At 42.1% G+C, this 17159-nt stretch overlaps 3 protein-coding genes across 3 annotated transcripts; 1 reads left to right on the top strand and 2 right to left on the bottom strand.

The window, feature by feature from the left end:
• Positions 1-98: 98 nt before the first annotated feature.
• Positions 99-2599, bottom strand: imp3 (IMP U3 small nucleolar ribonucleoprotein 3). The gene is made up of 7 exons (XM_030774451.1): positions 2417-2599; positions 1994-2101; positions 1808-1882; positions 1472-1551; positions 1169-1220; positions 1017-1089; positions 99-418 (listed from the first exon to the last, which is right to left on the bottom strand). Exons 1-7 carry the CDS (start codon positions 2551-2553, stop codon positions 392-394), a joined length of 552 nt encoding a protein of 183 aa, XP_030630311.1. The 5' UTR covers positions 2554-2599; the 3' UTR covers positions 99-391.
• Positions 2600-7482: 4883 nt separating this feature from the next.
• Positions 7483-11853, top strand: slc35a3b (solute carrier family 35 member A3b). The gene is made up of 7 exons (XM_030774781.1): positions 7483-7693; positions 8167-8321; positions 9418-9540; positions 10241-10415; positions 10714-10832; positions 11053-11186; positions 11763-11853. Exons 1-7 carry the CDS (start codon positions 7483-7485, stop codon positions 11851-11853), a joined length of 1008 nt encoding a protein of 335 aa, XP_030630641.1.
• A 3409-nt stretch (positions 11854-15262) lies between these two features.
• Positions 15263-16665, bottom strand: fam78ba (family with sequence similarity 78 member Ba). Its single transcript, XM_030774445.1, has 2 exons — positions 16331-16665; positions 15263-15785 (listed from the first exon to the last, which is right to left on the bottom strand). The coding sequence occupies exons 1-2, from the start codon at positions 16663-16665 to the stop codon at positions 15263-15265; spliced, it is 858 nt and encodes a 285-aa protein (XP_030630305.1).
• Positions 16666-17159: the final 494 nt, after the last annotated feature.

Genomic DNA, 17159 nt, shown 5'->3' with positions numbered 1-17159 from the left:
AAGTATAGCTCAAAGTCTTACTATAGTCCTGAAAACATTCTGCTGTGCATGTCCAATAATGTCTCAGCAAACATCTCTCTAAACAACAAATGTGAATGGTGGCAAAATACAGAGTTTATTGTTTACAAAATTGAACCTATTGTTTCCAAAAAAAAAAGATTTGTCATGGACAAAATCATGTAAATATTGTCTGAACTTGAGTATCCAAATTATGGTTTACCAGACAATAAATATTTGACATGTACAAAGAGTTTTCTTCACTTACACAAAAGCTCACTCACACATGAATGGACACACACACACACATGCGCCTGGACACCTGTTCTTTCTGGACTCTTCCTCTGCCTTCTGAAGTAAGAAACCAGGCAAATACTTGACACTTTTAACAGGTCTATACCACAAGGTCAAAGTCATCTCTCTGAAAAGACAAAACAAAAGAAAGCAAAAAAAACAAACAAAAAAAACCACAGAATCACAGCATTAGAGAAAAGTACAAATATCAGGGCACCAGATTTCACCAGTGCCATTATCTGACCTCTCATGATGACAAATTCAATAATTCAATTTGATACATGGTGTAATACATCAAATGCTCTATTAGAGCAACACTCTAGGTGAAGTGCCATTACTGATACTCATTCAGTAACACCTCCTCTAGTGTGTTTATGCCACAAACCTCACCCAGATCACTGTTAATATCAAAAATTATTTGTCATAAGAGCTAGATGAATGTATGTAACTCAGTCCTCTATTGGATATTCATCAAATGTTTGTTGTTCTAAGGGTCAGCAAGGAGATGGATCTGATATGGCAGACATGAAGTTGGATTACTTATGGTCTCTCTGATCTAGTCAAAGTGCACTGAAGACCACAGTCATTAAAAAACAAGTCTTAAAGAATGATTCTTTAGATGATGTTAATTTTTTTTACATATCTTAGTTGGATGCCATCATTAAGGTTGACATGTAAGTCTTCTGTAGACCCTGATAATACGTAAATGACATCCAGGGTCTTACCTCATCATTATAGTTCATGACATGCTGTTTGATTTTTGACGAGTCAACCCAGGTCACAAAGTCTTCCATATTCCTACAGTCCAGAGAAGAGGGCTTTAGTACATTTCACAAAATTAAACATTTGATGTGCAGACTTACTCTGAGATACTGACCTGGTCACAATGAAGGCAGGATCTGTCACAATCTCCGTCCCCACACGTATGTCTGACACATGGTCAAGGAACATCATCACACACACACACAGGGCTGCAGCCTAAAGCTCACGCTCGCCTGCGCTAACCCATACATCTCTCTCTCTCTGTAAGTTTATATATATATGGTAAAGTATGGCATATGATCGTATGACAACAGATACTTGGAACTTCAATATTCATATAATGGCCCCATAAAAACGATGTTCCTGGAACTCAGTGACAGCTGACTGTGAGAATGGACTGAGAATGAGTGAAAGATACGTCCTTGTTCAATAAAGGTGATGGCAGTCTTCAGATTCTGGGCCATGCGTAATCGCAGCATCACCGTGGGAAGTCGCCTCCTATAGGGAAAAAACAAACAAACATGTTATATTGATATTAATATTAGATTCAGCTAACATCATTATTCAATTCCGCATTTGCCCGAAAACATTGGACATCGCAAAAAAACTAGCAGCTTATTCGCAGTGTAACACCATGAACTGTGAAACTTCTGTATAGCTGCTTGATTTTAAAGGTTCGACCGTAAACACCAGCGATACTATACAAGGAAGAGACAACCACTCATGAAAGAGGAAGTTTGTTCACGGTTCTTACCTGCAGAAAGATGAAGCACAGACTTCACTGGCTAGAGCAAGACTCTGTTTGGTTGGGATCAAACCAACACTATACCTGACGACAGAAAATGATTCTCGGGTCAAATACATGTTTTAAAGGAAACAAAAGAAAAAAACGTTTCTCATGCAAAAACCTTTGAAAAGGCTAGGTCTCAAATGAACTCACAATTTTTCCAATAGCTGCGATGTACTTTGTGCTCTGAAGCCGTCTTTCTCATCGAGGTCCCGTATTTTCTGGGCTAATTCTCTGATGTTACGGCTTAACTTGTTGTACCTAGAGGAACAGATGTGCGACATGGGTTAGTAACGTGGGAGACAGCGTAGCTTTTGAGCTACTATTAGCAAAATTAGTCATACAAACATTATGTCGCACTTGTGAAGAAAACACGAAAAAAAATGGATGCTATAGCAGGAATTCATAAGAAACACCACTGTCGAAGGCCACAGTACAACCCTTGACAAAAAACATTCACGACTGCCGTGAGGCCTACAGGATGGCTATAGAGGGACTACACCGTTTTAACAAATACTTTGACATTGTAGCGAGGAGGAAAGTTAGATGTAAAAAATTTCTTAGAGGGACACTCACTTGGTATAGTCCTCTCGTTTCTCGATGTGGTATCTCCGCAATATTTTAACTTCATGCAGATTGTTATCAACTTCCCAGTTAATAAAATCTACCTTTTTCAGGAGCTTTTGCTCATGAAACTTCAATTTACGAACCATTTTTCAATCTGTCTTTTGCCTCGCTCTCTCATAAACTTCTTCTCAACACAGAGGAAACACATGGATGAATATTTCCGTCCTTGGAAAAAAAAAAATCGGCACTATCATGCAAATATGTAGTACTGCCACCTGTAGCTCGGAGGGAAGAACTGCCATTAAGATTTCACAAGAGACAACAGCGTTTCGTAGATCACGTCAGGGTTGCTCAGTTCTTAAAACAAGTTACATAAACGATCAATAATATTTTAATGAAATGATGAAAGTCTCACTATTCAAATGAAGTCTATCTATCTATCTATCTATCTATCTATCTATCTATCTATCTAGATAGATAGATAGATAGATAGATAGATAGATAGATAGATAGATAGATAGATTAAAAAAACGAACCTCTGTGAGAATCAGTTTGGGATATAAAAATCGTTCGACGGACGTGAGCGCCACGCTATAGGCTTACCAGTAGATGTCAGCAGGCTACCTAACTGACCTACCGATGGCATCTCAGACTATGCCAGAAAGTGATACGAAACGAAACGTGAACATGGTTTAGTTCTCGGAGACTAGAGAGGATCCCCGGAAAGAGGCTGTAGTGTCTTTCTTGGTACTCGAGACTACCGCCGCTGGCGCCTGTCTTGTGGACCCGCTACGTGGGTTTCCTGGTGGCCATTGGACAGTCACGCTACGACTGGTCATAAAGGAATCGGTCAACTTGTTGATACGGATTAGACATCGAATGAGTTACCAGCGACTTGTGCCCGCACTCATCACTCTACTGAGGGAGTGAATAACTAAGGTAGGCTACTTCACTTATATGTGTCATTCAGTTAAACAGACTGCAAGAGGTATACTTTGTGAAATCGTTTTCATTCTGGGGGTGCGATAGGCTTACAGTGAGTGGTCTCCACTGCAATTGAGCTATAATTCAGTAGATTCCTATACATAAATATATATTGATACATAGATAACATATGCAAAGTATTTTAGTAGGCTGTTACTGATATGCCACAGTTGACCTCGTTATCGATCCCAATGAGTAATCTCATGATCGTTTTAATTTATTTTATGCCGTTATTACAATTCCCGCTGAATGTACTCTGTATCCGTACTGAACCACCGTCAGATTTTCCGCTGAATTTCTCGTGCCTAGATAACTTTTTTTGTGTGTAAGACTTGCCCATTCACTGTTTGTTCCCCCAGCCTCCTCCCATTCTTAACAATGAATAAGCTGTTAAGTGATATCTTTACTTAAATTACCACGAAGAACAACTTTACAGTTGGGAATTTTGAGGATTTAACAGTGAGTAGAAATTTTAGAAGTAGAAATGCTAAGTAGAAATTTTCTTTCAAATGCTCTTTATAAAACCGCCTGGCCCCGCTGTATTTACGGGGTATATTCTTACTGGCAATAGGGAAATATCCAGCTAAACCTGTCTCCTAGATGACATATAATGAAGTATATTTCCAGTGTGACAAGAATTGCGTGATTCCAATCAGATTAACAGTCACGGATTTCTTTGCTCTCTCTTTGTAGTGGCCCCAAACAGATTTTTATTTATCTGTTTATTTTTGTTTTATCGTGTAATAGCCGACTGAACGCGAGCTGGAGTGTTTTTCCAGCATCGGCTCGGTTGGACCTAACTGATGCAGATGAACACAAGCAGGTGCAAAATCATGTTTATTCGTGTGCCCAACTCACAGGCCGAGCTACAGTACCTCGGCTGTCATCGGCAGCGTGCGTGCTTCGGCTTGTAGATGTAGAGGCGGTGCAATGAACATTGGCTTGCTGAAAATCAGTCTACCTGTAACATGTTTGTGATTTGAAATAAGATAAATATACAATGCAGTATGTTAATATGACTTGAACGGTGACCAGACCGGTTATTCTTTAATTCACTATACAGTCGTTGGTCAGGTCTAACACATCCTCGTTTTCCCTAATTCCAGTTTTCACTGTTTCGCCGTAATGTTACGTTGTAGAGTACTTCGAATTCTTGGTCTCAAGTTTCAATCCAACCAGTTGTGCTTTGCTGTCGTGAAACTTCAATACCGAGGGAAGGACTTGGAGTCGTTTGGAGTCGTTTCTAGTGAATGTCATAAAGCAACTTTTCTTTTCAGTTTCAGCTCTAGCCTAAAATATGCTAAATGTTGAGGAAGTGATTCCTTGTCCAGCAAAACAGTTTGGGGCTTTGTGGTACCCAAGTGTCCTCACAGCTACGTGAGACGGTCCAGGGTTGGGCAGGGGTGGAGCAGCACCTTGGCTCACTGGAGCTGTTGAGTCCTAACTTTTACACAGAAGAGGCTTGTTTAGTTTCGCACCCCACCCAGCCCCTCACCCAGAGTGCAACAGCAGCCAGGCCAGAGCCGCATAAAACATCCAGTGTATTCCTCCCTCAGCACTGCAGGCCAACCTGGATTCGTTTTAAACCCCCTTGAAAAAAAAAGACCCCCTCAAATTGCAGACAGACATTTCTATCTTCTTCATAGTGTGGTCAAAACCCTACACTCTGTTGTTTACCAAGAAACAACAGAGCACAGGAGTGAGAAGTGTAGTAAAGGCCAAGAGAATGCTGCTGATTACACAGTAATGGAAAGTGCTGTGTAAATAGCCTACTCTTTTGTTAGTAAGGCTTTAACACTAGAAGGAGTGATTGCAACACTGTTTAAATTCCTTGTTTGATCCGGCTATCAACAGAGAGGGTTGGCTGGTGTGGAGTTTGTCACAGGAGAACCATAGATCATAACCTGTTTTCATATTAATTGTGGTTTTTCTCTGTGATTGGGTAGATGAGTAATCTAGACAAGATTTGAAGTGAAATTACAAAGCAAGTAAGAAGGCAGCAGCACAGAGTGTATTCCCATGGAAAAGCTTACAAAGTTTGTATTTGGCTATGGATCTCCTCTGAGGATCGATTCTATGGTAAGACAGTGACTTTGTATGATTGCTTTTGTGGTGTTTTCATGGCCATGTCACAGTTTTAAACTTGTGTGGACAGCTACTGTTTCTGTCGGTCCTCAGCGTGTCAAGACCGTTTGTACTGTTACGGGTCCTGTCTGACTCGCGAGAAGGTTTCAGTTTTATGTGTTTGTATAGCTTTCTGAGTGTGGCTTTTAAGTCCTTTATGCTGCATTGCAAATCATTTCTCACAAGTTACTGCCCCTCAGTTAAAGACTCAGATGTATGGTTAGTGTAGATCAGTGTAGTGCAAGCCATTAATGAGAACAGTCACTGAATTAAATCAGAAAGGACAGTGCTGCTTTGGCCATCAAATGGCCCCTTCAGAAAGAACCAGGTTACAAAAATCACAGAGCATAAAATGAAGTAAAATAAATTTAGTGAAACTGGCTGAGGTGGACCAACTGATAGAGGACTGAAATGAGGCTGAGAGAGTCCTGTGCTTTGATAGAGAACTTAAAAAAGGGGGTTAATCGGACACAGTTCCTGACAGAGCAGGATACAATCAACTCTAAGTTATTTTGAACTAAAAAAGTGAATACTCCCTAAACTTAAGTCTTGAAGATGAAGCTACAACTTTGTCAACTTGGTGGGAGCTGCGAATTTGGAGCTGAAAGGCAAAAGAAAGATGAGAACATAGAACATTCCAGTAATGTTTGGTGGTGTTAGAGAATCCATCTGTCTAAAGAGGTTGAAAACGCTTCTGAAGCCCTTGTATCAAAAACCTGAAGCCCCAGTACTAAAGTGTTTCTCTACCATAGAACTGTGTGTTACAAGTTTTATGTAGCAGCTGTGTCTCTCGGTTTAAACCACATCTCACAGACCATGTCTATTGCAACATTAGACTTCAACTAGGAGCTTGTGAAGACGTGTTCACTTAGGTGTGTGTGTGTGTGTGTGTGGGTGTGTGGGTGCACATGCACCTGTTTAGTTAGGGGGTGTTTGTGGGGAGGATGTGCTTGTATGTAAATGTGAAAGTCCCTTGTGGGCAAATTGAAGAGGAGAACAGACAGTGGTTGGTGTTTTAGTGTGATGGATTGTTCCAACATTTTGCCCACAGAGTCAGGTCTCTGACTTCATTGTTCTGAGGATCATGTGATGTTTTGGGGTTTGTTTGTTTTTTAAATTCACTCTGCAGCAGGAAGAACAGACTTGTGCGGACAGAATATGCCATCTTTAAACAATGAATGTCTCAGAATGTCTCTCGCACTTTGAACCAGATATGTGTTGCAACAAAATCACAATAAATTGCCCATCAAAATGATCCAATCTTGCGGTACTTTGACTTTGAAATGAAATCATAACATATGTAATTGGGGTTTTCTGCCATTGATTACCACAAAATACTTAATAATAACTAAAGGAAAACAAAATTTTACAGATCCACATTAATTAATGATACATTTAAAACATAAAGTGACCAACCACATAATTGCAGAGGCATCATTGGCATAATAAAGGCATTTTTTTTGCAGCGCTGTGTGTGTCAGCACTCCATACCTTATTTAAATGAATGGCTCCTTATTTTTAATGCATCAGCGATGGCATTAATGAATATTGAGAAATACTGGACACAGCTGTCAGTATCGGTCCATCATCCCAGCTGTTCCACTGGTATAGAACTCCACTGAACATAACAAGAATCTCTCTTGCCTTGTGACCCTGATTACCATTCATTGCTGTCATTACGTTTATTCTTTTATATCTCTAACTCCTTCTCCCTTTCTCTCTCTCTTTCCCTCTTTTTCTTCTCTTTCTCTCTCCCTCTTTTTTCTTCTGTCTTTCTCTTTCTCTTCTCTCTCTCTCTCTCTCTTTTCTCTCTTGCTCTTACCCCCCCTCTTTTTCTTCTGTCTCTCTGTCCCCCTCTCTTTGTGCTCTCTCTCTCTCTCTCTCTCTCCCCTCTCTCCCCGCAGCCTAAGTCAGGCCTATCATCATTGGCTCCATCCTCTGTCTCTGACGAGGTGTCCTGCATTCCTATGTCATCATCATTGTCATCATCATCGTCTCCCAGGCTGAAGTATGTGTCTTTGGGGGTACTGGTACTTCAGACCACGTCACTGGTGCTCACAATGCGCTACTCACGCACGCTGCAGGAAGATGGCCCACGTTACCTGGCCTCGTCTGCAGTGGTGTCTGCTGAACTCCTAAAAATCGTTGCATGTGTGTGGCTCGTCTTCATGGAACACAGTGAGTGACCTGCATCCCATTGCTGTGTTACATTATGAAGGCTTTTCTGTCCAATACTGTAATCTTCGAGGTTTCTCCCAAGAATCTTCATCATGATATGCCTACCATGGTTCCGTGTTCCATCTACTCCCTAGTGTTCTATGTTCTTTGCCCATGGTTCTGTACTCTGTGTGTTACCCACTGTTCCAAATTTTTGTTCATTGTTTCATGTTGTGTCTCTGCCTTCAGCTCCAGTTTCGTCATCCTTGCAGCTTTTGAATTGGGACACCTTGTTCTGTTCTTTTCTGTTCTGTATTTGCCTCTTCAAGGTGTGCTCTCTGGTCTGTCTAGAATGCACTACGCTCTCTTAAAGGTTTTCAAAGTGATTCTTTTACATCCCTCTGTCCCCAGCTGTATCTCATCACTGAAAAGCATTGGTGAATGATCCCAGGCCTCAAGCTTGTGAATAACAGCGGTGTGTGTCTTGCTCACAGATTTCAGCATGCGGGGGCTGAATCGAGTGCTGAAGGAGGAGATTCTGAACAAGCCCATGGAGACACTGAAACTGGCCATCCCGTCTGGCATCTACACCCTCCAAAACAACCTGCTCTACGTGGCCCTCTCCAACCTGGATGCTGCTACCTACCAAGTGAGTTAGCTCTTGGCTAAAAGGTTTCAGCGTGAAGATGACCTTCCCTTGGGCTTTGTCTGAACATCAGGGTCTTTCTTCACATCTTCTGCCATCAAATGTAGTCAAATAAATCCAGAGAGAAGGGCAAAAATGCATTTTGGATGAAATTGTCATGTATGTCACACTATATTTAAAATGATCACTGAGTAACAAAGCAGTGGACGCCACTGGGAAATTTCAGCTTTCCAGTAAGGAAGCCCATAAGCTGCAGAGAAGTAGGTTGTCTTGGAAGCGATCCATTCATAAACATCAAGATTCATCAAACCAACCATTTTCACTTAGTCTGAAGCTTTCACAAATGCACTAGCAGTTTGTTGTCGTGGGAACCCAGAAAATGTTTTATGTATCTTAGAGTCCTTGATGAGTTGGTTTTGGAGCTTTTGGCAAAAGCTAGCACACCGCTGTGACATCTGTTAGCCAGAGCAGAGAACAAAATGATCATTTATGGAGGCGCAGAGTCTCTATGCTCCAGGGAACCGTCACCTTATGGTGCATTCGATGGCCTTAATGAATTGTGTTACTAGGAGACAGACCCCCACCCTCCCCTTTTGACAAAGTAATCTGCCAACGCTTCTTTCCAGAAATCTTCAGATATTTCCTGATCTTTTGGGCCCTGACAGGATATTGATGCACAGCTGTAGGGGACTCAGTTACTCAAGAACAAGAGACATTTCCCCATTTAACTATTAATTAAATGAATTGCGGAAACTGAAACCATTTATAGCTTCACTTCACCCTGTGCCATTACTGATAGTCCAAAGTCATTAGCTGCACATTAAATAATGTCAGACACTGTCTCTCTTTAATCCGTTTGGGAATTGTGAGTAAATATTGTTATCGTTTTCAGAAAGGTGACAATGTGTGAATCTTCCAAGTCATGTGTACTTTATGTTGTACTATTTACCCCATATCCACAGAAGTTAAGATTGTGCGTGTGTGTGTGTGTCTGTCTGTCTGTCTATCTGTCTGTGTGTGTGTGAGTCTGTCTGTCTGTCTGTGTGTATATTTGTCACTGTGGCCATTTGTTCTAGCCCTGTCCTGTTGTCTTTTGTAGGTCACATATCAGCTGAAGATATTGACCACAGCTTTTTTCTCTGTATCCATGCTGGGAAAGAAGCTTGGAGTGTACCAGTGGCTTTCTTTAGTCATCCTGATGGCTGGTATTGCTCTTGTGCAGGTATGAGTGTACTCATGGTTCATTAGCCCAGTTACCTTAATTCAGCACTCAGTGCTCCTCAGGCCTCTGCTAGACAGCCTTCAGACGTCCCACAATGACTATGTTTCAGGAACAGGATGTCCAATGATAAGGGCAAAACAAATACTTGAATTGCCCAGAGGTTATAGATGGTATAAAACTTTCAAAAAAAGATGACTGTTTGTCTGTTTGGTTTGGTTAAACAGTCGTTTCATTCCACACGTTTCCATGTCAGGTCTCACGGTGCTTCACATTTGCTTTCTGTTACCCTCAAGCAGACTTGGTCGACTAAAATAGTTAAGCCCTTGATTGGCTGAAACAGTGGTGTTAATACTGGGTTGAGCAAAGTCTATGCATCCACAGAAGTAGAATTAGAAATCATTGTGTTTCAGTCTCCCAAGCACCAGAGAAAGCATTTTGATCATAATGCTCATGAGTTTATCTTTTTTTTTTTTTTTTTTTGATAAAATTGTATACTTTCATCAGTGTGTCTGATTTTGTGTGTGCGTGTGTGTGCGTGCGCATGTGCGTGTGTGTGTGCTTGTGTGTGTGTGCTTGTGTGTGTGTGTGTTTGTGTGTGCATGTGCATGTGTGTGTGTGCATGTGCGTGTGTGTGTGTGTTTGTGTGTGTGCATGAGTGTGTGCGCGTGTGTGTTTGTGTGTGTTTGTTCCTGTGTTACAGTGGCCTACAGATTCCTTTGTCAGCATTGAGGAAATTCCCTTATCTGAAGGATCTCAGTTTATTGGAGTTCTGGCTGTACTCGTGGCCTGCTTCTCCAGTGGCTTTGCTGGTGTTTACTTTGAGAAGATCCTTAAAGAGACTAAACAGAGCGTCTGGGTACGCAACATTCAGTTAGGTCAGCAGCTCTTTCTTTATCCATTTGTTAGTTTTAGTGTGTGTTTGCACTGGGAGAGCTCGAATATTTGCATTTTTTTCAGTACACTTTACACGCTAATGTAAAGCACATAACATTAAGGAATCATCATAACAGAAGTTCCTGGTTCTTGATTTGTCTCGGTGTGCTTGTGTGTGCGTTTTTATAAAAACTGTTTTAATCTGTCACACTAACAGTGCAGGTTTTATAAGCAGATGTGTTTGTTACACACAGCTCTTCCTTAACTTAACACTCTCCACCCCCCCCCCCCCTTCTAAAGGGCTGTTTGGTTTTCTTTTTGGCCTAATGGGAGTGTTTGTTTACGATGGCAAGAGAGTTCAGGAGAACGGAATGTTCCAAGGGTACAGCGGCATCACCTTAACTGTCGTTATTCTGCAGGTACTCTTGTTTTTTTCTCACCTTTCACCTTTCACCTTAAGCATTGAGACTCACTACCCTATAGTGTGTGTAGGTATGGTCAGGGTCTGTACACTTTGGTCCTAGGCTATTACAGATACATTGGCAGACATGAAAGACAAAGTAACCCTCGGTTATGTGTGGTTATGTACAGTGTGACTAAACCTTAAACTGTGTGTGCATGTAATCTTCTTGTTTCTAGGCATTAGGTGGACTGGTTATTGCAGCCGTCATCAAATACGCAGACAACATCCTGAAGGGTTTCGCTACATCGCTGTCAATAATTTTTTCTACCCTCATCTCTTACTTCTGGTTGGAGGATTTTGATCCAACCAGGTACTTTGAAAGCATTTCTTTCTATTCACCCCCTGACTCAGCCTTCTCTATAGGTTTTCTGGACGTGAATTTAAACATGCAGATGATTAGTTTCATGAGATCTGCAGGTCCACAGGAACTGAGATCAGTCAGATGAGGACAAACATATGCCCATTTCTAAAATAATCACCAATTGTTTTTTCAAAACCGTGCTTTCCTTTTCTCATGGTCCAGGGCCCAGATTCCCACCTGCCACTGTACACATGGCCATAACTGCAGGAAATGGAATATTTTAATAGGATTTAGTAACATTTTAGAGTTGAGACTTAGCATTTTGAGAAATGCTTATTAATTTTTGAGGACCTTATGTAGACTGTATTGTGATATAAAACAAACCTGAGGCAAAAAACTTCATCCTCTTCTCTAAAATCATCACATTATATAGTTATAGTTATATAGTTATATCATACAATCTTTAGTTATATCATATCATAGATGTCAACACGGTTAAGTGTTGAGCTTATTTCATAGGCTAAGTGTTAACATTGACTTCAAACATTGGATAAAGTGACCAATCAGATTTTTTCTTTCCTCCAGCATATTCTTCCTGGGAGCAGTGCTGGTCATTGCTGCCACTTTCCTCTACGGTTACGAAGGCAAACCTTCAGCCAGCATCAGTCGGGTGTAGCAGAGGTGAGAACAGTGGAACATAGACGAACAAAAGATGGCAATCCTCCAGAAGTCTGCCAAGCTTCCCCTCACACAGTCCTCAGAGGTGGAGGAGGACGACACTGGAAAGAAGAACAGGAGTTAGACAAAAAAAGGAGAACGTGACGGCGTCACAGTATTTAAAAACAAAAAACAAACTCCAAACCACAAACTGGAGCTGTGTCTCCCAGTGTTACCTCATTACCTTTTCAACTGGTGCCATGGTCCTCAAACACTGTTAGAGTCCACCATCCCTCTGTGTGCCATGTCTTTACCCGCATGGCTCTGACACTTTTTACCATGGTCTGAGTTTGGGCAGCTCCCTGGAGGACGTTTAAGGGAGCTGAGGTTCTGGCTCATGGGCTTTCACTACCGAGGAACCCTCCTTTATTACAACCCATGTTTTATCATGTTGTTGTGTTTGTTTACATGTTAGAATTTGTAGGTTTTTTAGATGAATGTGATCGGGGGGAGAGCCAGATGGAGTAAAAAAAAAATCAATAACTGTCCAGCTAATTTAGACCACCTCAATGCTGCTCTGTAATGCATGTTATTAAATATTAAATTATAGAGATACTTGTGTGTGTGTGTGTGTGTGTGTGTGTGTCTGTGTCTGTGTTCTCGCACACAATGTGTGTGTGTGTGTATTTCTTCTAAGGAACCACAAAACTGCACTGGTGTCTTAGATCAAAATGGCTGTTACATGAGCTGGAGGGCAGCACTAGACTTTGCATCACTCAGTTTTGGCTGAAACAGGAGCAGATCCTGAAACCAATAAGAATTTGTTCTGTTGATGATGCTTTCATGATGGCTGTGGATCCAGACCCCAGCATGATGAGTGGAACCAATCGATTCCAGCTCTGTGGTGTATTAGGTGAGGGAATCTTTCAGAGGCATGTGATTACTACTGAAATAAGTTGAGGAAGACAGCAAGACTTTTTTTCCCCCAGAGATGGTCTGTGTTCTTATATTAGAGGCCAGGAGGGAAAATATGGCGAGTGCTTTGACTGTGTGGGTAAAAGGCTTCAACATTCAACAGAAACGTGTACATTGCAACACAGTTTGTTTGTTTTTTTATGCAGCAACCAAAACAAACAAACAAAAACAAAACAGACAAAACAACTTGCATGCAAGAAATCAGCGAAATGAAATATCCAAACAGCAGTCCCCTCAGCTATGTCAGCCAGGTAACTTTCCCTCTTCAGACATGAGAAATCAGTCCACAGTAAACTTCAGCTCCTCCTTAGCTCCTTTGCATAGCATTGTTTTGTAAGATTATGAATATTTATAAGCACTTCATATCCTATCATTTTGTTGTTTGGTTTGTGACCAACCTTTTATATATATATATATATATATATATATATATATATATATATATAATACCAAGGATTCAGTTTTTAAATGCTTAAGTGATGTGAAGTCATGTTGTAATCACACACTCAGTGCTGGTGTTCCGTGTCCTGAATCTTAAATACTACTGGTTTCATTTCATTCAGTACCGTGTGCTGTTTTTATTGAGATGATCATCACCTGTGGTGGAGAATGCTTTTTCCTAAAAACAAACAAACAAAACAAAAACCCAGATGAAATGAGAAAGGGTCAGAGAGACCGGTGGAGATATTGAAAAGAGGAGAGAAAGAGAATGGAGAGAAAGAGTTTATTATATTGAGAAACTAAAGAGGATTCCCAAATGAATGATAAAAGTAAGAGTGTGTGAGTCATCTAAATATTTAATAGCTCTTGTTTAAGCATATCGCATGCAGCTACCGTGACTTCAAAAGCTTGTTCCTGGCTGAGTTCATGGTGGATCCATTTGAGAGGCAGGGTAAGACAAAGCATCAAAAGATGTCAGACATTCATTAAAAAACAGGCAGTGCCCAGAGAGAGAGAGAGAGAGAGAGAGAGAGAGAGAGAATGATAGTAAGCAACATTTTTCTTTTAGGCTTCCCTGCAAACATCATAACTGTTGCCGCTAACTTCTCATCATGCCTTGAATGGTCTCAGATCAACAGTTTATCAATATGTGCACATTTTGGACTTTTGTCATTTTTTAAAAAATCTCTATTCGAATATAGTAATTCAAAAAACATGCAGCTAACTATTGAAACCTCCTAAGCATTTCTCAAGCATCAATTTGGCCATTTCAAACCCCCCACCTCCCCACATGTGCTCCTCTTTGTCTCAGCAAATAGAGATCTCCACTCAGCATCACTGATTCCAGGAAAGTGGCCCCTGAGCTGTAGCATGATGGTTAGGTCAGTCACGGAGAGCCAAATTATTACGCCAAGTAGACTAACGTGATGGAATCTTCACCTCAGATGTATGACAGGTTACCTGTCATATTTGAACAGAGAAAAGAAGAGCTGAAAAAGACAGATGGAAGAGAAAGAGAGAGAGAGAGAGAAAGAGAGAGAGAGAGAGAGAGAGAGAGAGAGAGAGAATGGACCACAGAAGGTGGGCACAGATGGAGCGTGTTACGTGACTCGCTGAGAAAATGCCCTTGGTGTGACACCCGCCGTGTGAAATCATTTGGTCTTACGCATGAGGATAAACAGACTTGCACTGTCTCCTGTGAGCCTAGGCATGAAGGCAACAAGCATTATGGTTCATCAGTCATAGCTCTGACCTCATCACCTGTTCCCTTCTCACATAAACAGGCATGATCTTAGATATACTGTAGAAACTCATTTTCTGCAAAAAGTAAATATCTTGACTAACATTGGCTTGTTTACAATTTCAACTTCAGAATGTACAAATGTAGTGTGTGTGAACTTCAAAGCTGTTTTATGATTATCCTCTAGGATAGAAAAAAAGAGTTTCTTGTTTGATAGACATAATCTTATCTTGCACTTTCTTAAGCCTCTTTGTGTCATGCGAGACTAAAATCACATTCTAGCTTTGGAATGTGATTCCTATTTTTTTTCTTTCTCTCTCTCTTTCTCTAGCTCTCTGTCTCTCTCACATGCAGAAGTGAACACGGTGGTATGCAAGTTCTCAGTGCAAGTTGGTCAAAGTCACATCCAGTCTTGGTTTTATTCAAAGGCAGTCCAGACCTGGAAAATTCCAATTCAGCACTGGTTCTTCAAGAAAAGGCTGTCATGGCTCACTGGAGCACTGACTCAGGACTAATGCCTGTCCAAAGACAGTCTGGCTCAGCGGAACTCTACGATCGAACACGTCCCCGACCCTAAAAATAGCCTGCTTTCCTATGGGGCGCTAAGTCTTTGACTCTCGCCCTGTGCCACCGTCTCCCAGTCTTCCTCATGTCTGTTTCCTGATCGGGACATGCAGGTGCCAGTGTCATGGGGTTTCTCCAGCTCTTCCTGGAGTGCTTTCCTTTTTTTTTTTCCTTGAGGAAGGGATAGGTTCACTAAAAATATCAGATCCTATTTTGGAGGTATGACCACGAGAGGGGCGCCCCTTCGTGGCCTCCACATGAGCACCTGGGCATCGTTGGCGTTGGGTCGGCCCAAGGCGTTGGGCGGGATGGGCTCGGGGTTGTTGAGGATCTGCGGCTGCTCCTGGTGCGGCCGGCCCACCAGGGTGGCCCGGGAACCCAGGGGCATGGACGGGTCCACGGCAATGTCCACGCGCATGCGCCAACGCACCGTCTGCAGCACAATGCGTTCTTTAGTGGCGGCATTAAGCGCCACAAGCCACGTGATGAAGCTCTGGTCCCGCGTGATGTGCGTGAGCATGGGCGTGTTGCTATTGCTGATTGGAACCGCCCATGTCACGCTGGGGTAGAAGTTGTCATTCATGCTCACCGTCAGCCGCGATGGCTTGGACGTGGGACCTGTCAGCGTCACCGTTTCTGTGGTATTTCCGTACCAGGGGTAGCTGACACCGTCTGAGTCGCTGATGGCTTTCACCCGACCCTCACGAAGTTCTGGCAATTCCCAGCTGGACCTTAGTGGAGGATGGAAGAAGGGAGAGAGTCAGGGCCGAGAAAAAACAAAAGAGGGATAAATCTACAGATCTGCTAGGCAACAAAATGTAGCAATGGGGGTAAAAAAGGAACAGTAAAGGTGAACAGATGGAGAGGAGCATGGAACAACTCAGTAACAGACGTACATACAAAAACAAATCACTATAGTGATGGTACATTGTGAATAAAGTGATATTCCTTTTCTTCTTGCCTTTGTCACTAGAACTTCAACCTTTGGTGTGCAACAATAGGACTATTCGTATCATTCATAAAGTACTTTTCTATGAGTAGGCACTTGAAAGAGGCCAAGGGATTGCTCTCTGACCCAAAGTGGTGAAGATGACTCTCCAACAGAAACTATTACAAACATTGATAACTTTGAGAACTTTAATCTCTAAATGGAATGCATATAGTTTTATCACAGCAAAACTTTTTATGGCATCATTGCATGGTATATTCACTACTGATTCGTGCAGATGAGGAATAGACCCCCTCCCCCGCACAATAAAAAAACAAACAAACGTACATGCCAATATCACCGTAAGTGTTGTAAAATTCCATCTGTGTACAAGCCTGTATCCAACCAACAGTCCACGTTTCATTTCGTGGAACAGGAGGCATAACAATTCCAGCCGAAGCCCTGAAGTACGGGGTCTTGTAACGCAGTACGATAGGTGAGTTCTCCTCTATGACTGTCGGGCATTGGTCAATGGAGGCCGACACCTCATAGACCACTATGTTTTCCCGTCTGACTCGCGGTTTGCAGGCGATGCTCTGAATGCAACCCATGGTCCTGGTTAGAAGCACTGTCAGTGTGACCAGCCAAAGAAAGAGCGGGTTATTTCTCACCAGTATATTCATCGGTCCCTTTCATGTTCCATTATTCCCGAAATGCAGCTCTTTCTCCTCGTAGTTCGTTATCCGAGTGTTCGATAAAATTACCAAATGAAAACATCATATTAGATAGCAAGAGGTATCGTTTGTGAAGCGTTAAAGCACCCGCATGTTGTTTCAAGACATTTCTGAGAGTAAACTGGATCCGCGACGCGAACGGCAGAGCGTTGCGAAATGTGGGGTAAGGTACACCGATATCTCTCCGAGCCTTTCCCCAATGAGACGGAGTGCCGCACTGCCCTTGGTGCTTGTCCCCAGCAGATGCAATACGGCCTCCTCCGGTTCGGACACCTGATGTGAGTCCGTTTCCCCTCCTATTCCAATTCACACGTCCGACTTTAGGTCTCAGCCCTTTGATCCTTGTTTTCTTGCCACGCGTTGTCATGTCAGTGGCGGAGAGGCAGCTGGTGCTGTAGGGTGGGTGTCTGGGTAGCTTTTCTCGCTTTGAGTGGCATACCCAA

The sequence above is a fragment of the Chanos chanos genome, chromosome 5, assembly GCF_902362185.1.
Source record: "Chanos chanos chromosome 5, fChaCha1.1, whole genome shotgun sequence".
NCBI classification, from domain to species: Eukaryota; Metazoa; Chordata; class Actinopteri; order Gonorynchiformes; family Chanidae; genus Chanos; species Chanos chanos.
Note: the sequence above shows the minus strand (reverse complement) of the source record. Positions and strands in the feature narration are given on the sequence as shown.